Source organism: Drosophila serrata, unplaced genomic scaffold, assembly GCF_035046125.1.
Source record: "Drosophila serrata isolate PLE 108 unplaced genomic scaffold, ASM3504612v1 contig_382, whole genome shotgun sequence".
In the NCBI taxonomy this organism is placed as follows: domain Eukaryota; kingdom Metazoa; phylum Arthropoda; class Insecta; order Diptera; family Drosophilidae; genus Drosophila; species Drosophila serrata.
The window spans coordinates 535416-556732 of record NW_028257280.1 but is presented as its reverse complement, the minus strand read 5'-3'; the positions used below and the strand labels follow the sequence as shown (position 1 = coordinate 556732).

Sequence of the window (21317 nt, the reverse complement as noted above, 5' to 3'; positions counted from 1 at the left end):
GTTAAAAGACCTTAGTGCATAATTCCAGTATTCAACATGTTTATTTAAGTAAAAATATTTAAGTCTTTAAATTTTGTCCTCTGAATCTTTTATTTTTAAGGTTTTTCGGATCTACTTCTTGTCCTTGGCTTGGAGCTTGTTGTGAATCATGTCCTTGAACTGCGAAAGAATCTTGTTCTCGCGCTTCTGCCGCTCCTCCTTGCTGAACATGGCCAGCGCCCTCTTTTCGTCGGCGGAGTACAGCTGGTTCTCCTTGCGGATACGCACCGCCTCCATGCGCCGGTGCCGGCTACCGCTCATGACATAGCCTACAGACTCAAAGTTGGCGATCTCGTCGGAGGTCAGGCCGATTTCTCCACGTCGGGGAATCCGCTTGCCCTCAGCGATGTAGGCAGCCATAGCAGCTCCTTCGCCGGGCAGCAGAGCCTTGCCAAAGTCCTTTTGATTGAGGCTGCCACCGGTTCGAAGGGAGGGACCCACATCCTCGTCGTTGTGATTGGAGCTGTCCTTGGTCTTGGATCTGCCGCCACTGGAGGAGGAGCTCTTCTTTTTAGACTTGGAAATCTCGGATTTCCTTTTTTTCTTCTTCTTTTTGGATTTCTTATCCTTTTTGCTTGCAGATGACTTTTTCTTTTTAGGTTTCTTAATGCCTTCGGCGGTTTTCTCCAGCCAAACATCTTCCTCAGACTCATCATCGCTTTCGGAACTGGAGCTGCTAGTGTCATCGCTGGAGTCGTCGCTGCTATCCTCGCTGCTGGACTCACTGGAAGAGGAGTCCTCCGAAGAGCTGGATTTCCTGCTCTTTTTCTTCTTTGCTTTCTTAGATTTCTTCTTTGACTTCTTTTCAGACTTCTTGCTTTTCTTTTTGCCCTTCTTTTTCTTTTTCTTGGGTCCCACGTAGGAACCCTTGACCAGTTCCACGTCGTCGTTTTCCGGTCGCGTTGGGCTCTTGCCCCAGACCTCGGGAACGCCTTCCTCGCCAATGCGAACCCGGTGGTCCCTGCGAGCATTCACATTGGCATTGGAGTGGTGGCCACCGGCGGCGCCGCGGCCTCTTTGATGGCTTCTACTGGACGGTTCAGCGGGATCGTTGATAAAACTGCCCTCAGGAGCGCGGCCCCGGAAAGGATTCTGCCGTCGGTCGTGGTTGTTCTCGTGGAACCGATCGTTGGGCCAGCGTTCCACGGACTTCTTTTCTGATTTTCGGTGGGCAGAGGAGCTTCTGGAGGAACTGGGGCTGCCACTGCTGCTGCTCGAGCTACTGGAGGACGCGGAGCGGGTACGACGACGACGGGGCGCCAGTTCTTTTTCCCTGGAACGTCGGGAACTTCGATTTGAAGTTCTTTCCTTATGAAGCTCCCGCTCTCTGTCTTTCTCCCGCTCCCTGGAGCGGTTACGTTCTCTGGAGTCGGATCTGCTGCGTCGCCGGCGGTTCCTCTGACGGCTGCGACTCCTGCTACGTGAACGCATCGCGAAAAATATAAATTTTAAATTAATTTCACCGGAAAATGCAAAACATTTGTTTTGTGCGTGGTGATGGCACACAAGCGATAACCAAGTTATCGATCATTTCTATCGCTGGGCATCAGCTGCTGGCGCTGGGCCTGGCTGTGGTCACACTAGAACTAAGAAAAACTAATTGCAAATTTTTATTTTGCCCAAAAATCTAATTAAAAGCCAAAAATGTTGTAAATTACGGATAAATTAAGAAAACATCGCAAATTGCCATGGCGCGCATCACGTGGAGAGGTAACTCCAGCCAGGAGCTGCTGTAAGTCGACATTTTATACACATTTTCGTAGGAGTATTAACTGACAATGTTTTTATTTATCAATTTCGCTTTTTTTTGCCGGTCTGCAGTTCGATTTGTCGCCTGCGTTGGTCCTACATGAAGCACTGTTGGCACTCGCTGACCTTTAACGCACACATGAACTCCTCCTACGCCTCTGACGTCTGCCTGACTCCTATTTTTTGGTTCGTGGACAACTACACTCACTGCCTGGGACCGGTAAGACTTGGCAACAAACTGTGAATTTGTTTTTCATAGCTTTTCCCCATAGTTCTTTGTGGTCGGAGTGGCTGCACTGACCACTTCCGTGGTCAGCATTGCCTACTGGATTGGCTTGCCCTTTTGGTGGGCCAAGAGCCAGTTGGTGACCTACTTCCTGCTCCTCGTGGGCAATTGGCTGCTTCTAAATGTGATATTCCATTATGTGATGGCTGTAATCACCCCGGCTGGTAATCCGCCGGAGGGCGTGTCGCTCGTGGAGGCTGTCAGCATGTGTGGCAAATGCATAGCTCCAAAGCCACCCAGGACGCACCACTGCTCCGTATGCAATCGCTGCATTCTCAAGATGGATCATCACTGTCGTGGGTATCATTGAACTTTCTGTAGTTTTCTGAGTTATATTTTATTATTGCTATGCAGCTTGGCTGAACAACTGTGTGGGATATGCCAACCACAGGTACTTCTTCCTGTACATGATGTACACCACGCTGGGCTGCCTGTTCCTTATAATTGCCGGCTTGGAGATTGGCCACAAATATCTATGGCTGGATCACGGCGAGAGCTGGACCGAGGTAGAGCCTCTAGAGGGGCAACCAGTGAAGTTTAACCTTAGCGGCCACATTATTCCCGTGGTAAGTTATGCTTAAACTCTATTTGAAGTTAAGTTAATTAGGAGTTTTCTACTTAAGACCCATCCCAATGAGTACGATGAGTTCATGCTGCCTCCTGCTGTGCACAACCTACCGACACCCTTGGTGGATACAGATGCCCCATCGCCAGGTAGGCGTCGCGCCTTGTGGTTCATGGCCTTCACTCTTGTGTCGGTTGTCTTAGCTCTGGGTAGCCTCTCCATTTGGCATGCTAAGCTCATCACGCGTGGCGAGACGAGTGTGGAATCACACATTAACGAGGCAGAGCGCAAAAGGCTCCTTCAACAGCAACGCATCTACATCAATCCCTATAATTTTGGCACCAAAAAGAACTGGAAACTGTTTTTGGGTTTGGTGAGAGGCAGGTAAGTGGGATTTATATTGAAAAGTTCCTATTACTCATAAGCCTACCGAGCAGATCTTTCTGGCGAACAGTTCTGCTGCCCTCCTGGCACAAGCCGGAGGGAACTGGCCTCAGTTTCCACACAGTACACGATGCCCCCTTTGAGGACGAGTGGCCATAGTCGAAGCTCTTGTGATGTCAGTTTAGAGGAATTCCTTAGCAGAAAGATTAAGCTTAAGCTCAATTAGATAAGTTTTAGGTATTCTACGACTCCAAAGTTCCCTTAATATAGTCATAGTTGAAGAGCAAATGCCAGGACATTTATGTACTTTTATTTCCATAGCAACTAATCGGAACAGTGACGCTTTTTATACATACCTAAGTTAAATAATAAAATACGTGCATTAAACAAATCTAACCTGTTGTGGTTGCCCTTGACAGCCTGTAGCTTAAAGGGTTTTGTCAATAAAAGGTGTAAAAGAACTTGCAGCTTGAACTTGAAAGGATGTCGAAGGCTTCGGGCTCGGAAGATGAGCCGTTGGTGCCGGATGATTTTGATGATGATTTCTATAAGGAACTGTGCGAAAAGATACCCGAGGTAAAGTGGCAGCATGTATTGACAAAAGAGTGACTTAAATCCTGTATTTCAGGCTACGAAAGCCTTGCGGCAAAAGGATACTCCCAATAATGCCGACAATGTTCAGCGGTTGCTCATTTGTGGCTCTCGCTACAAGAGCGATCTGCGCCTGGAGAAGGAGCGCAGCCAGGAGCTGCGTAAAGAGATTGAAGGACTCGAGGCTCGACTGGAGACGGCGGCGCGAGTGAGCAAAATGGACATGGCCACCATTGAAGAGCTGAGGGGGGTCATAGGTAATTGCACCTCTATTTATTTAAATAAATAAATTAAGATGTAATATTATGGATGCTTAGAGGGCGCTTGGAAGCAGAAGGATGCTGCCCAGATCCGTGAGCAATCTGCCCAGGACGAGGTGTTGAGCTTGCGGGAGAAACTGGACGAATCGGAGCAGATGGTGGCCCATCTCAATGAGAAGCGTCTGGCCATGAGCAAGCGGGACGATGGCAAGGAGCGGGAACGCCTCACCGCCGAAATAAACGACCTGAACAAGCGCCTGAACCTGCAGCGAACCTATGCCTCAGAACTGGACAGTACCATTGAGGGATTGGAGGCCAAGAACAAGGAGCTGCTCAAGCTGCTGGATGTAAGACTTATTAATATTGTTATTTATATGCTGGAGGTAATGAACTTCTCCCTAGGAAACCTCCAGCGATGCCATCAATTTGAAACGCAAGGTCGACGCCCTGACCAAGGAGCTGTCGACGATGAAGAGCGAAGAGTCGCGCTACCAGGAACAAATATCCCAAATGAAATCGGCCAACGAGATGCTCACCAAGGTTAAAGTGCGTCAGAACTTGCAGATTCTGTCCTTGAAAACGAATCTCGAGCACCTGAACACCCAGCACAATGCCACCAACAACAAGCTGGCCAAGATCACCGTCGATCTGGAGTATACGGTGCAGGAAAGGGATAAAAATAAGAGAGCCCTCAACCAACGCATCAACCTACTCAAAGTGCGAGAGGACGAGCTTATCAAAGTTCGTCAGGATAATGGCAAGCTGGCGAAGTCCCAAGAGACCATAGCCCGCAAGTATGCGGGCTTGGACGAAGCTAAAAGGGAGGTTGAACAGGAGAACATAAGACTCAAGTAAGCTCTTCTCCACATGACGCTTTAGCCACTTGAAATAATGTACTTTCCAGGACTCAACTGGGTACCCAGGACAAGGAGCTGGAGTCCATGCGTCGCGTGGTCCATCACTTCGAAAGGAACAACGAGAATCTTACCAAGGAGCGCGACACACTGAAGCGGGAAGTTCAGGCAGAGCATCAGCACGTGGAGCAGACCACTGCCCTGCATCAGGAGGCGCAGCACGAGGTGCGGGCCCTCAAAGACACCATAAGCACCATGGACATTAAACTGAAGAAACTCAACGAAGACGCTTGCAAGCTAAAGAAGGAGAAGACTAAGAAGCTGGACGAAATCCAGCACTGGATTGACAAGCTGGATGCAATGCAGAGTGAGTGTCCATACACCTTTCTTCTTCTTCCTTTTTAATATCCCTTCTTTTCCAGACGAAATCCACCTGAAGGAAAACTACGAGATAGAACTAAAGCGTACAATCAGTGACTTGGAGGCCAAGTGCTCCAAGTTCCAGCAGCAGTACGATGTTCTTGTCGCCGAGAGGCAGACTCTGCAGCGGAATGTCCAAGTGGCCGACGAGGATCGCCAGAAGCTGCGGGATCAGCTGGTCAATCTCCAAGCTCTCGTCGAGAAGCTTAAAGCAAAGATTAGCTACCGCGACGCGGAGCTGTCCAAGCTCCAACTCCAGATCGATCGCATGGAGAAGGAGCGACGCCTGCTGCGCAACGACATCCGGCACGCCCAGCTAGGCCAGCAGCACACTAAGGCCGAGCTGCTGGACAAGCGTAAGGAGAACGATAGGCATGCCAAGTCGTTGCAGGAGGACGAGCAGAGGCTGGCGCGCCTGCGCAAGGATGCGGACAATCTGATCAACGAAAAAAATGCCATCAGTGCGGCACTGACGAAGCGGAACGAGGAGTACGAGCGACTGAAACACAGCCAGGAGAACCTGCAGACGGTGTACGATCAGACCCAGAGACAGTACACCCAGTGCCAGGATGACATGCGTCTCATGGGCATCGAGATCAAGAATTTGCGCACCGAAAGGGATGTCCTGCGGGCGGACAGGGAGAGTGCGGCGGATCTGCGCCAGGAATTACTCCAAATGCATCGCATGCTTAACCAGGAGCGGATTAAGGCTCGTGCCCTGCAGGACGAAATGGTCACCCCAATGAACGTGCACCGCTGGCGTTTGTTGAGCGGCAAGGATCCCGAAAAGATGGACCTCCTCAGCCGGATCAGCATTCTACGCAGACAATTGCTGCAGCAGAACGTCGCCGCCACGGAGCAGGAGCGGGCCCTCAACGAGGCCCAGCAGCTATACGCGGCTCTCAAGGAATTCATGCTAAAGCTGCCCAGTCACAAGGTGCAGGCAGAGCTAAACAGCGTCAAGGTGGGCCATTTTAGCAGCTCGAAACTCAATATTTTTTCATTTAACAATTAATTTCTCCTCAAAAAGGCCACCTTATCCGCTAAGGATCGAAAACTAAAGGTGCTCAAGGCGGAGCTCTTTGCCAGGGAGGCTGACGAGAAGTCCAAGAAGGAGAAGCTCGAGGAGATGCGCATCAGTCTGGCCATTACCAAGAGCCACCTACTGGAGGAGAAGAAGCACAAGCAGAAGCTCTTGGAGGAGCGGCAATTGCTGGAACAGATGCACTGCTACTCTGCCCCTGCCCAAATCCCCAGGACCCTGGGCGCCGGCTTCAAGATGGTCAGCAACTTGCTTTAGCAGGCTGGGGTGTTACGTTCCATTTCTTAATATGGGAGATTCTTCCGATCGAGTATTTCTGCAAATGTATTTTTATAACCTTTCAAGATACTATAATTTTAGTCAGAAGCTTGTAATACACTGAAGAAGTCGTTTCGGACCCAATAAATCATATATATTATTTATCAGCATCCACAGGCGAGTTGATCTAGCCATGTCTTAGGGGAAAAACAAATGTTTAATTTTTTTCCAAATTTTGTAAGACATTTTACATCGTAAAAATTGTCAAAATTTGACAAAAAAATTAAAATTTGTTAATTTTAAAACTTAGTACGCAGATTTGTTCGCATTATAAAAACTAGCTCTTCTGTGGTTTACATCTTAAAATTTATGCATTTTTGACTTAGTTATGAGTTTTTTAAACTTTGATTTGTCGGGAAAATTGTCTTGTGAATTATTATAATTTAATATATCATATAGTATTATAACTTTAATCAAAAGCTTATTACATCGTGAAAGAATCATTTCCGACCCTATTATATATATTCTTGATCAGCATAAAATGGCGAATCTTTCTAGCTACATCCGGCCGAACATTTTTTTTTTCGGAAATTTCCCACTTTTGGAAAAAAGGAAACGGGTTACATCGTTAAAATTTTCGGAAATCGGGCAAAAAAATCACATTTTAAATGGAGTATGCAGCTTTACTAACCTGCTAAAAATAAACATACGAACGCTTTCCGAATTGAAATTAATGCATTTTTGGCCAAGTTATGAGCTTTTTAAATTTTGAATTGTCAAATAAATTTGCATTTCCGGCCCTATAAATCATATATATGTATTATTGATCAGCATCAGCAGCCGAGGCGATTTAGCTATAAGGGGTTTCATCTTTAAATTATAAAATTTTCCCAAACAAAAATGTACTCTTTTTAAATTCCCTATGCTTATTTGTACACAACAAAAACTAGCACAGAAAAGCTTTACATTTTTGCATTTTTGGGATAGTTTTGATCGAAAAATGTAAAACCAATAAACTCCCATCCCTGTTATAAAAGTAATGCTTTAATGCCTTCGTTGAAAAAATGACACCTTACAGTGCTTCACAGGTAATCTGAATACATATTGGGACACTTCGTCAGTGGAAACATACGAGGTCCACTGGCACTGAGCTGGATGAGGATAAAAACAGCTTGTCCAAAAACCTGTCACCGTTCGGCTGGACCTTTTGAACTGGCGCAGAATGAGTATCCTGATGTTGCAGACGCAGTTGCTCCTGAAAGCTCACAATTAGGCGGTCGCGCGTCTTCAGGTCGATCTCGTTGATCCGGAGTTCAGCAGTCATGGCTTTGAGACGGCGCTTCTGGCGACGATTGATGCTTTCCTGGAGGAAGAGCTTTTCGTGGTACTGGGGATAGGCCTTCCGTTCCAATTGGCGCTTGTAGTCATTGCGGAGCCTTTGGGCCTCCGCAAGGTCCTTGACCAAGGTGTCACGCTGTACGGACAGGCGTAGGTTAACCTTGAGAAGGGACTGCACTTTGCATATAAGGTCGAAGCGCCGAGGGTCTTTGCCGAACAGCACACGCCAGCGGTGGATGCGACAGGGGCGGGACAGCTCTTCCGAGTAGGCTGACACCCTCAGCCTCTCCTGGTTGAGCTGCCGCTCGAGTCGTATCACATCCTGGCGAAGCTCTGCCCTATTGCCTACCTCCTTCTGCATGCACATGTGCGACATCCGCAGGTTGGACACCTCCAGCTTGAGCAGTCGGATGTCCTCCAGTCGCTGATTGTATTGCCTGGTGCCACGATCGATGGCAATCTGCATGATAGCCAGTTTCTCCCTTAACAGCCGCAACTCGTCGTTCCTCTTGACTATTTGCAAGCCCACCAGGGTCTTCTCCTTTTTAACCTCGTCCAAGGCACATGACATGCCCCTGAACCGCTTGTCATCGGTGTCAATGGTGTGCTGGCTTTGCTCCACCCTGATTTTCATCTCCCGGAGATCGCTGCGAGTGCTGGCCAGCAGAACATCCTTGGCATGGATCTCGTTCTGCTTCTGGCGCACCGCCCGGCCCAGCAGCTCAATCTGGTTCCTTAGCGACTTCATATCCTTCTCGTTGGCCGAAAGCTCGGCGCTCTGCTGGTTAATCTGGTGCGTGAGCTCCGCCATCGTGGTTTGCATGATGGCGCGATCGCGGGAGCACATTTCTAGCGACTTCACCAGCATCACCTTATCGGAGTGAATGATTTCCATTTGCTTCTTGATGTTGAAGAAGTCCTGTTGCTTCTGCTGCAGCAGCATTTGCGTGGCCTCAAGACGCTCTGTCTTGTCGACCAGCCCTTCCTCGAGCCCGCCGATCTTCTTTTCGGCATCATTCAGCTCCACGAAAAGCTCTTGCCTTTCGCGTGCTATCTTCTGAACCTCCAGACTCTTCGCGTCCAGCAGCTTGCGGGCTTGTGCCAGTTCGATCTGGACGGCGTCTTTCTGGTTTCGTACACCGTAGATCTCGTGCCGGACGAATGCCACTGTGTCATTGAGTCGGGTTATCTCTACCCTCAGCTTGTCCCGCGTACGGGCCATTTCGTCCTTTTGGATGGTAACTTCGTCCAGGTTAGCAGAGAGCAGCGAAATCTTCTTATTTAGTAACTTGATCTCGTTGCTGCAAGAGGATGGAATAAAATAGAATAAGATACGTAATGTCAAACCATACGCTGTCTATGAGGAGGAGAAGGAGGAAGTACGTACCAATCGATCAGTGCCTGGTCGTTCAGATCAGCGTTTTTTTTGGCCACCTGACGGAACCGCCGCTTCAGGTTGACGGTCTCTTCCGCCTTCTTCCTGGCATTCTGATCGGCGTGACGGATGGCTGACTCGAGGTCGTCGTTTTTCCGCCGCTGGGCGTTGTTCATTTCCTCGGCCCTCTTGAGGCTCAGGTGCAGCTGGTTCTTCTTTTCTTCCTGCGTGTGGAGAGTTTTCGAGAGATTGTAGTTATTATGAGAAAGGCGTTCATTTCTCTGCTTCAGTGCTTCGTGGTCGACCGTCATATCCGCCAAGTCCATCTGAACGTGCTGTAAGGCGAGGATCTTCTGCTGCAACGCCGCGATCCCCTTGCCCAGTTGCATCTCGCGTCCTTGGGCTTTTTCCAGTGCCAGGGCAGTCTTGCGCTCCAGCTTACAGTAAGCTGATTCGGCCTTCTTCAACCGCACTTGTTGATTGGAGATGGTGTCCTGTGCCACCTTCAGCATATCCTCGAGTTGCTCGGAGTAGATGCGGTGGGTCGACAGGCGCTTCTGGTAGTCTTTCAGCTCCCCGGCCAGGCGATCGCGATCACGAAAGACCAGGCTCCGGATATGACCTTCCTTGCTGTAAATATTTATTTTAAATTACACAATAAAATGGAAGGTTTGCAGAGTTCGCATATTCACCCTTGGAGCTCTTCGCTCTCTGTGTTCGGCAACTCCGACTGATCAGCGCGCACAAGGGACTGCAGCTGAATTTGGATGATCTCTTCGCGATTTTTAATTGCATCCTCGTTCCGCCAGGCCTCCTCCAGGGACTCTCGCATCTTTTCCATCATTGCCTCCGAGGTGGACGTGGCGCGCAGGGCTAGCTCCAGCTTCTCGTCCGCTGTGCTCACCTTCAGGCGGAGCGTGTTGGCCTCTTCCACCTCGGCGACATATCGGGCGTGGAGTCTAATGAGGATATCCACGTACCGCTTGATTTTGCCAGCCACAAAGGAGTCACGGCTGCTGAGGCTCTGCACCAAAAGGTAGGAGTTCTGGAAGAACTCTTCGTCGAGATCCACCAACAAATCGAGCTGAGCTGGTTCCACCGTGTCCTTGAAGCGTTCAGCCAAGTATGTGTTGGAGCTGAGGGATGTCTTGGACGGCACCTTCCTCTTGTTTCGCTTTCGCTTTAACAGCGTCATCTTTATGGTATCAATTAGCGAAGGAAATGGTTGAAAAAACAAATAGGCGAAGGATTAAATCCTTCAGGACTCAAAACAAACAAAAACAAATTAATTAAAGAAAATTAACTTCAAATAAAAGAAAAACTCCGAACTGTATCAGTGTGAAGTATAAGTGTAATGCATTATGATCGGTTTTTCGGAATAACAAAACAAGATATGAAATGGCTTGTTGCAATAATTCCTCCTCTACTTATGAGGTCTTTAAATTGATTTCAAATTCCCATCAAGATAAATTCAAATTAAATCCTTTAAATGTATTCTTTTTGTTTATTTAAGCATAAAATTGCATATATTTCTTAAACTCAATTTAGACACGTTTCTCATTGTTTTTGTTATATTTCTTTATACAAGTTTGAATCAGAAAATATATATATATGTTTATGTTTAGTGTGGTATAGTGATTTAATTATTGTTGAAATTCAATTTAAGGATTTCATCTTGCCACATACACATACGTCTAGGATTTACTTAGTTACTTCCAGCTAGAGGGATCGGATATAGAAACGCTTTAACATAGGGGAATTAATACATATTAAATTACGATAAATCACAAATAATGTTTTCGCAAAAATTTCTGCTACAATTAACGCCTACCATATAATAATCAGCTCGATTGATATAATACCCCCGCAAACGCTAGAAAAATATACATTTATCTATATAGTAAGGCCTTGGCTAGTGACAAAAGGATTTCTGCAAAGTTAAGGCTAAGGTGCTCTTCCCTAAAGCCCATAAGAAACGAAAAACGACAAACAAAACGTAATTAGTTTAAAATGCAAGGCGTCATCCTCATGGTTATCCTTTGATATGAACCAAATGTCGATATATATAGTACAGGATCGAAGCTTTATTGTACACACACTCGTTTGATAGACGCTCAGTTGTTGGTCATTGTTTGGAAATAAAAATATATAGTTATGGTTATATATAAGATATATATACGATCTATATACGCTCTCGCTTCGGATTGGGTTTACGTATAAAATACAGAAAACAATGTTTGCGATTCACAGTTTGCTTTTCCTCTCCCTTTTTGGTCATCAGCTGCGCCTGCCAGCGCCAAAGGCCAATCCTAAGAGGCGGTGGCCGTTGGACTCTGCAACTGGACGCCTTGGACTCCCTGCAAGCCCGAGCGCACCTCACGCACATAGCATTCCCGACAGACGCGCACCGCCTTGGTCAATCCGTATTTGGGCAGTGGTGCCGAGGAGTTGGAGCAGACACCGCAGAACACTCCGCCGCAGTTGCGGCAATGGTGGCGACGCCGGAAGGCAGTGAATGGCGTTTGGCAGGCCATGCAGCGTGGCGCCTTGCCATCGGGTATCCAGGCGGGCGGAGCCAGTGTAGTTGTGGCGGAGGCTGGCATCTGGGTTTCGTTGTTGCTCTGCAGGCGACGGCGACTGCCGCTCCTGGCACTTACCGGGGAATTCTGCTCCGAACTGGAGCTGGTGGAGGAGGCGCTGGACGGCGTGTTGCTGCCCACGGAATTGTTACGGTGCCGCTGGAGCTGGATCTGCAATTGCTGGTGGTGCTGCTGCTGCTGCTCCTGCTGCTGTGTGCTGCTGTGGGCCGTCGTGCTGGCTGACTCCTGGTCCCCGAGACTTCGGCTCCGTGTCACATGCGAGCGACTGGCGGCCCCACCACTTCCCTCGCCGCTCAGCGTAGTCGTCACCAGATCGATGGTATGATTTCTCTGGATACTGGCGCCTGTGGAATGGCGCTGGGCATTGCCTGGATTACCGTTCCTGGCGCCTCCTTCTTCACCGCTTCCACCGGCGCTGAACACATTGTCCAGCTCGGGATTCACCTCCTCCGCTGAGTAAATGCTTTGGTTGGAGCCGGCACTCTCCTGTATCACATCATTCTCGGAGGCCCGGAACTCGAACAGCTCCGACTCCTTGGTCTTTTCCGGTATGTCCATCTCCTCCTGAGCAGACGACATGTTCATGAGGAACACACTGCGAAGAATCTGGCGCAGATCGGAGGCAAAGTTCGTCTGCAGCTGGTCGGCAACGCCGGCAATGCAGACGAACAAGCGATGCAGCAGGTTCTCGGTGCTCCTGTGGGGATAAAGGTTAACACTTTGATGTTAAACAAGATTTGAGAGCCACTCACTTGAACTTGAGGCGTGCCGTGGTGTTACGCATGGCCAGGGACACATCGTCGGACAGCGAGGAGGCGGCACTAGTGTCGCCGCTGCCCAGGATCTGATCCCTCTCTGGCTGATTCGTCGTCTCTATAGGCTCCGAGGCTTCCAGGCTGCAACGTTTACGAGCACTACGCGTTGTGCGATGCGGATGCGGCTGCTCGTGGTGATGTGTGTGGTGCTGGTGATGATGGTGGTGGTGATGGTGGCGGTGATGGTGATGGCGGTGACTATGCCGATGCCGACTACTGGGCACGGGTGGCGCCTGCTGCTGCTGGACCAGCTGCTCCTCGGACGATTTGATTGTCGTTGTGTGCTCGGCCAGCGGTTCACTGTCACTGCTGGGCAAACGCAGCCGCTGAAGGTTGTGGCTGGCCGCCAGCATGGCGGCACTGGTGCTGGGCTCATCCTCCTGACGCTGTCGCTGCTGCTGCAGCTCCCCGGCTCCATACTCATCATCTTCGCTGGCCACGAAGTTGTCCGTGAGAGGAACCTCCTGGGGCTGTAGCAGGTTTCCCAGATTGGTATTGGGTATGAGGTAGCCAGAGGCACAGTCCGCCGCCACAATATCCTTGAGCAACTGCTCCTCATCCGTGTCCTCGTCGCTGCTGGTATTCAAGTCCTCCTCATCCACCTCGATGTCTGCTTCCTCGTCGTCTTCATCCTCGTCATCGCCATCGCTCCAGTCTGCCGGTGGATTTGTGGAGCTAGTAGCCGCCGACGATGTGGAGGCTATCGAGTGCGAGGGCGTGGGCGAGGGTGCGGGCGAGGCGGTGGGCGTGCTGGTGGCCGACAGCGACAACATGGACGGTGAGCGCAGTGTGGCCTCCTCCGCGGCTGGAGCAGCACTGTTACTATTATTGTTGTTTCGCTGATCCACCAGCCGTTCCACAGTCCTGTGCGTCGCCGTGCTGATGCTGCTGTGGTTGTTATTGTTGTTGTTACTGTTGCTGCTGCTGCTGGTGCTCGTTGTGGGATTGGCACTGTGCTCCGGACTAGGTGCCTCGATGCTACTCGAGCCAAGGGGAACCTGGGGAAAAAGTAAATATCAAATTGTTAGTATAAGGAATGCAAGAAAATGAGGATCTATGCCCTCACCTTGGTGTTGTTGATATCCTCATTGGTGCACAGAAGCTTCTCCAGCTGGTACAGCTCCTGGTGATTGAGGTTGCGCAGGAGATCACGGATCTTGATCAGAATGGTGCGGAAGGGACGGAACATCTCGGACAACTGATCGCCCGGCATGTCCATGTTGAGTGGACCCTTGGCATAGACCACCAGGCCGGCGACGATGGCCAGACGCGGAATGGAGAACATAAGGCCCGGATCGAAGGCATCCACCATGTCCTGATCGAGCAGTCCGGTCTTCAGGGCACGCTGTAGCGTCTCCGAGAAGAGCACGCCGATCCACTGCTGCATCTCGTACTCGTGCCGGGACTTCACCTGCACCATGGCGCTGACATAGCTCAGCTCGAACTCTGCGAACAGTCGATCGAAGATCTTCAGGCTCTCATACAGCTGCTCAGTGGTGGAGTCATTCAGGTCCAGGTGCAGGGTCTTGCTGTTGGGCACATTGTTGCGCAGACACTGATCCCTAAGCAGGACGCGCACATTGCCCAGACTCTTGGTCACCGCCTGGGCCAGGGGACGCATCTCTTTGCTCTCCGTCTCTCGGTTCATGATCGAGGATCCGGCGGCCAGGCACTCGGCGCCAAACCACAGCTGCCCCGCCAGATTCTCCTGCAGCACTTCTTCCGGAAACTTGGCGCGAAAAGCCCTTGGATCACGATCATCGCCCAGCAGCTCCTCCATGATCAAGTTTGTGATGGCCAAGACTTTGTCCTGTAAAAGAAATAGAAATTATTATCCACTGACATGTATATTTGACTTTCCCTGGGACTCACCTGGTTCTGTCGCAGCCTGCTGACCAGTCTGGTGCACCGATCCGGCTCTGCCCGTCCATCGAAGCTGTCCAGCTCGCTGGCCACCGCTGTAAGGGATCGATCCGCATGGAAGAAGCGGGCCAGCAGCGATTTGTCATCAGCCTGTACGGGAAGAAGAGATGCAATTTGGATGAGTAACTGGTCGTAGATAAGAGGTGCTCCCTTCCCAACTGTCTGCTCATTTCAGGCTTATCGCTGGGCAAGACCAACAAATTGTAATTGGCAATCGGGCTGGACTTGAGGACGGATCGTGTGACAAGTGCAGTTGGCAAGAGGGTGGCGGAGGTTGGCATGGTGATAACGATGACTCAATGAGCCACTAAACACGTAGACGCTATCGTTCAGGCATACAGACGACCGGCTTAATTAACACCGCTAATTTTCGTTGATTTCACAACAAACCCACAAATCACGTATGTAAATATACAATGGTGGTCAGAGCTGTAAATCAAGGGTACACTTCCAATTGTAACCAAAGGGAATGAATTGTGTGATATTTAGAGGGGTTCATCAGGCGACTCAATTTAGATGATCGATTACTTATTTTCGTTGACTATTTGATCAATAATTTCTATTATCTTAACCGCAGCTGTGATTCCATTCGAATATTCGCTACCAAAACGCTCAACTTTAAACTGATACAATGAATAACAAAAGTTTGTTTGCCTCATAAGAGAGCGATGAGGAGGAGGAGGAGGTGGAAGGCAACCCATCAAGATGATGCAATCCCAGATGAGCTGCGCTCTTTTCCCCCCCTTCGTGGACATGCAACAAGTGGCTGCTATGTGTCTGAAATTTCAATGATCCATTTAATCACGTGGCTCACTTAAGCAGGGCTGCCAACCTCAACAAATCGCACGAGATTCACTCGAAGCAAAGGGGAAAATATACAAATAATAAATATGAACTTAAACCGAAAGAGAGGCGTCGAAGAGCGGGACGATAAAGCGAGTTATCGGCAGTTGAACTTGTTTTCTCGGGGCATTTCTGTCCGTGATTGTGTGTGTGCGTTTTCGCTTATGTGCTCTGTTTAAATATTAAAAGCGTAAAAGGAAACAAATGTATGGAGCGAACGAAATGTGTTTATTATAAAGGTAAACACGTCGAGTCAAAGCGTTGACTCTCCGCCATTGCTCCGTCTTGCGGCCATCAACTGCGCAGTTCGGCAGGTTTATCACTGGGTTTGGTTAAGAGTAGTGTACGGATACGGGTAAGGGTACGCCGGAGAACACAGCTGCAAGCTGGAGGTGTGGACAGAGCGGGGCATTTGGCGAAACTTGAACTCACACAGAGAGCTACATACATATATCTTATAGTATAGATATGGCTCAACGATTCCAGGGAAACTTTTGCACCAGCTAAGTTTAATTACGTTTCCCAGCTAGATTTCCACGCACACAGGGGGAAAAACAATGCATAAGGTTAATGCGATCTATAGGGAGTAGGTACTCGCTTTCATGAAATTATTCAAACCTTTTACTTTACAGCCTTTATGTACATTTATATCATTTAAGCAATACCTCTGAGTGCAGTTACGCCATGAAATATAACTCAGCAGTTATGATTCCATACGATCGAATGCAAGTGAGTGGGTTATGAATGAATCACAACACGCCATTCGATGAATCGATGCAGCTGAAAAAAATATCGCATTCGTATTTTCCATGTCGTCATAGGCCCAAGGGTAGAGTTGTGTTTTCTGTTTTCCTTTTTTATTTTAGAATGTTTTTGCCATTTGTTTACACAACAATTAAATGGGCAAAGCTCTAAAAATGTTTGAGGTTCATTATTGAGTACGCCTGGCCGCAAACGAAACGACGGCAACGAATAAGAAATCCAATTGAGAATTATAAATTATATAAATTGAGCAAGGCCATGCGTAAATAGTTCAATGACTGCCCAAGAAGTCCGCTCCGCTCGCCCCCCTCCCGGGAATCCCGCTCCCATTCTATTGGCCGTCATGACGACGTTGGCCAAAACGTTGCCGACGACGCCAACAGACCAGTTCAGGCCAGGCCGGGCAGGCACTTTTTTGTGTAAGTGCCAGTCGTTGTAGCCATTAATTAGCGTCGCAATTTAGAAACAGACTGGTTGGCAGGGGAGAGTCAGAGGTGATTCGAGGTGTTCGGTTCTCTACGAATATAACACGGATAAGGAAAGCATTGGATTGATTAAAGAACAAATGATAAATGGAAAGCTTTTCAGAGCATTATTTTAAAAGTACTTCCACTAATAATAATTGCAATTGAAATGGAAAAAATCCTACCCCACTGTATACAAGCCTCAGCCTTCAAGTTAATAAAGAATTAATACGTAAAGGCCGTTTACATGCCTCATTCATATTATATACAATTTTAGCCAAATCCCAAATGTAATTAAAGAGTTGAAAAACACGGCAAGAGAAGCTGACAAAAAGGCAAAAGTTAAATGGTAATTACAAATTTTAAGCTCGTTTAGAGCCCAAGCGGAACGAGAAGTAAATGGAGGCGGATAAAGGCCTTATTATTACGAGCATTACCCCAAGGACTTCCTTGGCAATTCTGGCCGAGCCTTTAGGCGTTTGGTTATAATCAGAGGAAATGGCGCTGCGTGGTTTATTCATAAAGAATCCACCAGCAAAAAGTCGTGCTAAAATATTTAGAACCTCCGCGAATCAAAATAAACATTTGTGCAATGGCTTTTCGGTCGAAATGTGGCGAAAACAACATTTGCCGAGGTTGCAAAAGTTCTTTGACACTATTTACCTCACAATACAGGCCACACCTTGGAGTTACGGGTAATAACTGATGTTAATATCTAAACACATTTGTTTTTATCCGCCAGCAGCTTGGTTGTAAACACTGATGTTTTGTGTCTTTACCATTTCAATTGTTTTTCCAACTGGTTTCAATGTTCGTCCGTTCAATTAACTAATTAAGGGTGAGTATGTGAGCAACTTTCTGTTTGTGGTTGATAAAAACAAAAACAAGAAAAGCGTACATTTATGGCCATATCGCAATTGGAGGTGAAACCAAATTTTCTGCTCATTTATTGATGTGGGTGAGAACAGCTTTCAATTCAGAGTTGAACAAGAAAATAAGTTATGCCAAAGTAACTTTAAATATGCAAATCATATAAGGAAGTATATGGAAGCTGACATGAGAGAAAGAATTACCGGCAACGTTGCAATTGAGAGCAAATTGTGTCTTACAGGTTCAACTTTCTAATCTTTGCAAACTTAGAAATCAAATTAGAAAGCTTTTTTATATTGTACATTTATATTATATGATTTTAATACCCTGCAAAATGAATCAGAGTTATCAGTTCGTGTAAAAATTCTTATTCCGTCTTTAAATCGCTCAGATACATTAACACAATTCTTTCGAAACAATTATAATTTTAGCAAAGAGCACTGGGACTGCTCCGATGGCAGCCATCTGGCCATTAAGGACATCTATCCTGACGTCACACGCATAGCTTTGACCTCGACACGCGCAACAGGCGTTCGCCAGCCCCACCACCCTTCGGCTCTGTATCCTTGACGGCAGGCAGGCAGGCAGGCAGGCAGCCGGGACAAGGACAAAGGCCAGACGACAGACAGCGTATCTACATGGAGGACTTCTGGCTTTATGGCCCCCAAAAGACCTTCGGGGCTCGCTGAAAGGGCCGAGTCCGCTGACGCAAAGGATACGCAGAGAGACATGCACTTGACACTGAAATATTCGCACGATTTTTTTGAAGGCTGACTTTCGGATTCTTCGCTCTAATTTCAATCAATTGAGCAGCGCTGGACTTAAAAAACAACGCAAGAAATGTGGCAAAATAGGGTCAGGAGAGAGCAAATGCCGCGAACCCCTAACGAAGGCAGTCCAGCCTGGTCCAGCGGCACCTGCTGTCATCTGTTGGTTAATTGAGGAATGGCTGAATTAAATATAAATGTAATAAATACCTCCGTCGTTGCTGGCAACTACTGCTGCTACTACCGACCGATCAATTGAATTCAATTTCTGCACAATTCCCGCTCAAACAAACTGCAAATTAAGCGTCTAATTTAATTGGGGAAAATTTGAAATATCAATTGCAAGTGCTAAATGTCGCAAGTTCTGGATAATTTCACAGACAAACGATTCACAGTCAGTATAGGAGAGAGCAGTCACGTGACCAAGCACAACAAGTTACTATTAAAAATATAGTAAGTTATTTACTATTTAACCAAAAAGTATTTAAGACATAAGGTGTTGAGACATTCATAAATCCATTAATGGCGAGAACTTTATATTTATTGTGCTTTAATTATAGAGATTTGCAGGGTAAGCATAAAAACTTGAAGAATTTATTTTATATTTGCTAAAAATTAGCAGAAAATGCGTCGTAATTTCTATACAAAGAAAGTAAAGTGTCAAACCTAGCCTATAACCTACATAAAATATATAAATACTAGTGTATATATTGCCATTTATGGGTCTCAGAGGGAAAAACCACTTGAAGTCCAGCGCCAAGACTGATTTCTGAGAATCGGTTAATCAGTAATTTGTATGACTAATAAAACCACTATGGAAGGCGATATATATGGTGAATTTGACTTCTGCGAGATCCCTGAAATCTCTACAAATAATATTACAACATTTGGGCAATCAGAAAGGGGCAGGGACTTTCTGATCACAGGGGAACTACGGTCAAACAAAAACAAAGAGAAAGAAACACAGGCAAACCGAGGGAAAACTGAGTCACGGTCAAATTGTATATAAATAAATGAGCCTCTTGATAAACAAATGAAAGCTAAAGCTGTGCGCGTAAATACAAAGATTGAATATCAGAGCACAACCTATAGGAAGCCTATATAAATATATAAATAATACAGTAAAAAACATGCTAAAGGAAAGTAAGTTCGCATTCTTTGAATCGATATTAAGCTATATTTTATATGATCATTTTTTCAACAAATCAATGTTTTAAATAACTCATAGCTTGGCCAAAATAGAATTAATTTAAATTTGGGAAGCTGTCCCATATTACTTTTTACAAGGTTAATTAATCTACATACTCAATTTTAAATTTAAAAAAAAATTAAAAATTTTTCAAATTTTTTCACAATTTTAACGATGTAACCCCATAAAAATTTTGAAAATTTCAATAAAAACTAATTTTTATCGGACATGGCTAAAAAGATTTGCCTGTTGGTCGGAAATGACTCCTTCATGAGTTTTAAGCTTCTAACTGAAGGTCTAATACCATTCTTTGGATCGATATTTATCTATATTTTTAAATCACAATTTGTTGTACAAATCAATGCTTAAAAACCTCATAACTTAGCCAAAAATCATTTATTTTAATTCGGAAAACAGTCCTATGTTAGTTTTTGTTAGGTTAATAAATCTGCATACTCAATTTAAAATTTAAAAAAATTCAAATTTTTGTAACCCCTTTTAAAATTTTGAAAAAATTCAAATTTTTGTTTTTCTGCCGGAGATGGCTACATCGACTCGTCTGTTGATGCTGATCAAGAATATATATTTATAGGGTCGGCACATACCCTGCAAGGGTATAAAAATACAAGGACAGGGATCAATGTTTGCACAACGAATTGAGAAGGGCTATACTTCCGTGACCATATTTATATTCTGAGTGCATTCAACTCGCTTTAAAAAAAAGAGAGATAACGTAAATTATGCAAATTATACCCTTTTTTTCGCAGCGACTGATACCGGAAGTCGCATTAAGGATTTTTTACTGTAAAAAGGTTGAACGAACCGATGCCGCCACAGCTTAAAATTAACACCCGCCAAACCAGTGGCTGCTTTTTGTTTTATTATGTCATAATGAATTCAATTTCCTAACAAATCGAACTGAACATTTGCATATCGAAATTACCAAATAAATGCAGAAGGGAGCCGCAAAAACAAAGAGAAAGACACAAGGGACACGGGGAGAAATGAGAAAGAAAGAGAAAGAGGCGAATCAATGCGGAAGAGATGACAAAATGGGCCCAAGAGGCGACTGCCAATAAAAGCCATTTAATAAATTGGATAATAATGGGCGGGAGGCCCTAAAGAGGCGGTCCAGATGGTGGGCGGAGGAGAAAGAGAGGGAAGAAGGGTAGAAAGAGGTCACCGTCGTCACCAACCCCATTGCATATTCATGAGGCCCAAATAAAAAAAAAGTATGTGTCGCAATCGATGATAAACTGAGGCCGAACGGGCCACACATTTTTTAAATCACTTTGTCTCCGACTTTTTTATCATTTTTATTTTATTTTTCCTTTGTTTCTCTCTCTCTCTCTCTCTGGGTATCAACAGGTGGCTTTCAGTTGTATTAAAAACATGCTCTGTGTCGATTAAGATATCTAAAGATAAGATGGATAAGCCTATGTTTTGCAAACTCTATTCATTATTATGCATTTAACATTTGCTTCATCTATTTGATATTCTAATGTAATTGTAACTTAGTTCGTAAGAAATACCAGCAAGTTTCTTTCCCTACAACTTTCTAGCCCTTAAAAAACACTACTACTCTAATCAGATTAACCTTAAACTTGAGGCTTTACTTTTCTCCAAAGCTGAGCCTACCGAATTGGGAATTTATTTCTCCCACCTACATATATTTCTACGGCTTCCCTCTTTAGCTCTTGTTGCTACTGGTTTTTTATACATTTATCTTCAGTCTGCTCCCGATACAGTACCCCCGACGAGTTGCAAGAAGATAAACCGCAAATCGCTTTCACTTTCCATCGCTGGGAGGTTAAAGTGCGTTCGTCCGGCACTCGGAAGTGCCGATAATTGAGTAAGCAGTCAACCAGCCAGCCAACGGTTACGGACTTGGGTACGTGCAGTACGTGGGCGTTGGCGTCCACA

The 21317-nt window shown here is 46.4% G+C and overlaps 5 protein-coding genes and 1 long non-coding RNA gene across 6 annotated transcripts in view; 3 read left to right on the top strand and 3 right to left on the bottom strand.

Moving 5' to 3' along the window:
* Positions 1-22: 22 nt before the first annotated feature.
* LOC110186889 (NF-kappa-B-activating protein) lies at positions 23-1585 on the bottom strand. The gene has a single exon (XM_020956189.2). It carries the CDS (start codon positions 1468-1470, stop codon positions 112-114), a length of 1359 nt encoding a protein of 452 aa, XP_020811848.2. The 5' UTR covers positions 1471-1585; the 3' UTR covers positions 23-111.
* Positions 1562-3414, top strand: LOC110186891 (palmitoyltransferase ZDHHC16). The gene is made up of 6 exons (XM_020956190.2): positions 1562-1771; positions 1861-2008; positions 2061-2370; positions 2429-2640; positions 2698-3023; positions 3077-3414. Exons 1-6 carry the CDS (start codon positions 1728-1730, stop codon positions 3180-3182), a joined length of 1146 nt encoding a protein of 381 aa, XP_020811849.1. The 5' UTR covers positions 1562-1727; the 3' UTR covers positions 3183-3414.
* LOC110186888 (cilia- and flagella-associated protein 58) lies at positions 3077-6618 on the top strand. Its single transcript, XM_020956188.2, has 7 exons — positions 3077-3599; positions 3652-3871; positions 3932-4221; positions 4277-4725; positions 4779-5095; positions 5151-6112; positions 6179-6618. The coding sequence occupies exons 1-7, from the start codon at positions 3507-3509 to the stop codon at positions 6446-6448; spliced, it is 2601 nt and encodes an 866-aa protein (XP_020811847.2). The 5' UTR covers positions 3077-3506; the 3' UTR covers positions 6449-6618.
* An 852-nt stretch (positions 6619-7470) lies between these two features.
* LOC110186887 (uncharacterized) lies at positions 7471-10688 on the bottom strand. Its single transcript, XM_020956187.2, has 3 exons — positions 9854-10688; positions 9174-9791; positions 7471-9087 (listed from the first exon to the last, which is right to left on the bottom strand). Exons 1-3 carry the CDS (start codon positions 10354-10356, stop codon positions 7566-7568), a joined length of 2643 nt encoding a protein of 880 aa, XP_020811846.2. The 5' UTR covers positions 10357-10688; the 3' UTR covers positions 7471-7565.
* Positions 10646-21317, bottom strand: part of LOC110186886 (lateral signaling target protein 2 homolog) — a 19236-nt gene continuing 8564 nt past the window's right edge. The window contains exons 2-5 of the mRNA XM_020956186.2: positions 14449-14589; positions 13643-14386; positions 12514-13574; positions 10646-12458 (exon numbers count right to left, since the gene is read on the bottom strand). Of these exons, the coding sequence (XP_020811845.2) occupies positions 11471-12458; positions 12514-13574; positions 13643-14386; positions 14449-14589 (2934 nt within the window). The 3' untranslated portion in view covers positions 10646-11470. The remainder of the gene's footprint in view (positions 12459-12513; positions 13575-13642; positions 14387-14448; positions 14590-21317) is intronic.
* Positions 17282-18465, top strand: LOC147642535 (uncharacterized). The gene is made up of 2 exons (XR_015273258.1): positions 17282-17406; positions 17870-18465. It is a non-coding gene; the product is annotated as an uncharacterized LOC147642535 (long non-coding RNA).

Excerpts from the sequence above, each read along its gene's own strand:
- LOC110186889 (XM_020956189.2), bottom strand. The coding sequence starts at position 1,470 with ATGCGTTCACGTAGCAGGAGTCGCAGCCGTCAGAGGAACCGCCGGCGA.
- LOC110186891 (XM_020956190.2), top strand. The coding sequence starts at position 1,728 with ATGGCGCGCATCACGTGGAGAGGTAACTCCAGCCAGGAGCTGCT. Across the intron at positions 2,009-2,060 it reads ACACTCACTGCCTGGGACCG|TTCTTTGTGGTCGGAGTGGC; the intron begins GTAAGACTTGGC and ends TTTTCCCCATAG. Across the intron at positions 3,024-3,076 it reads TTGGGTTTGGTGAGAGGCAG|ATCTTTCTGGCGAACAGTTC; the intron begins GTAAGTGGGATT and ends CCTACCGAGCAG.
- LOC110186888 (XM_020956188.2), top strand. The coding sequence starts at position 3,507 with ATGTCGAAGGCTTCGGGCTCGGAAGATGAGCCGTTGGTGCCGGATGAT. Across the intron at positions 3,600-3,651 it reads TGTGCGAAAAGATACCCGAG|GCTACGAAAGCCTTGCGGCA; the intron begins GTAAAGTGGCAG and ends CCTGTATTTCAG. Across the intron at positions 6,113-6,178 it reads CAGAGCTAAACAGCGTCAAG|GCCACCTTATCCGCTAAGGA; the intron begins GTGGGCCATTTT and ends CTCCTCAAAAAG.
- LOC110186887 (XM_020956187.2), bottom strand. The coding sequence starts at position 10,356 with ATGACGCTGTTAAAGCGAAAGCGAAACAAGAGGAAGGTGCCGTCCAAG. Across the intron at positions 9,792-9,853 it reads GAGAGCGAAGAGCTCCAAGG|CAAGGAAGGTCATATCCGGA; the intron begins GTGAATATGCGA and ends AAATATTTACAG. Across the intron at positions 9,088-9,173 it reads GACCAGGCACTGATCGATTG|CAACGAGATCAAGTTACTAA; the intron begins GTACGTACTTCC and ends ATCCTCTTGCAG.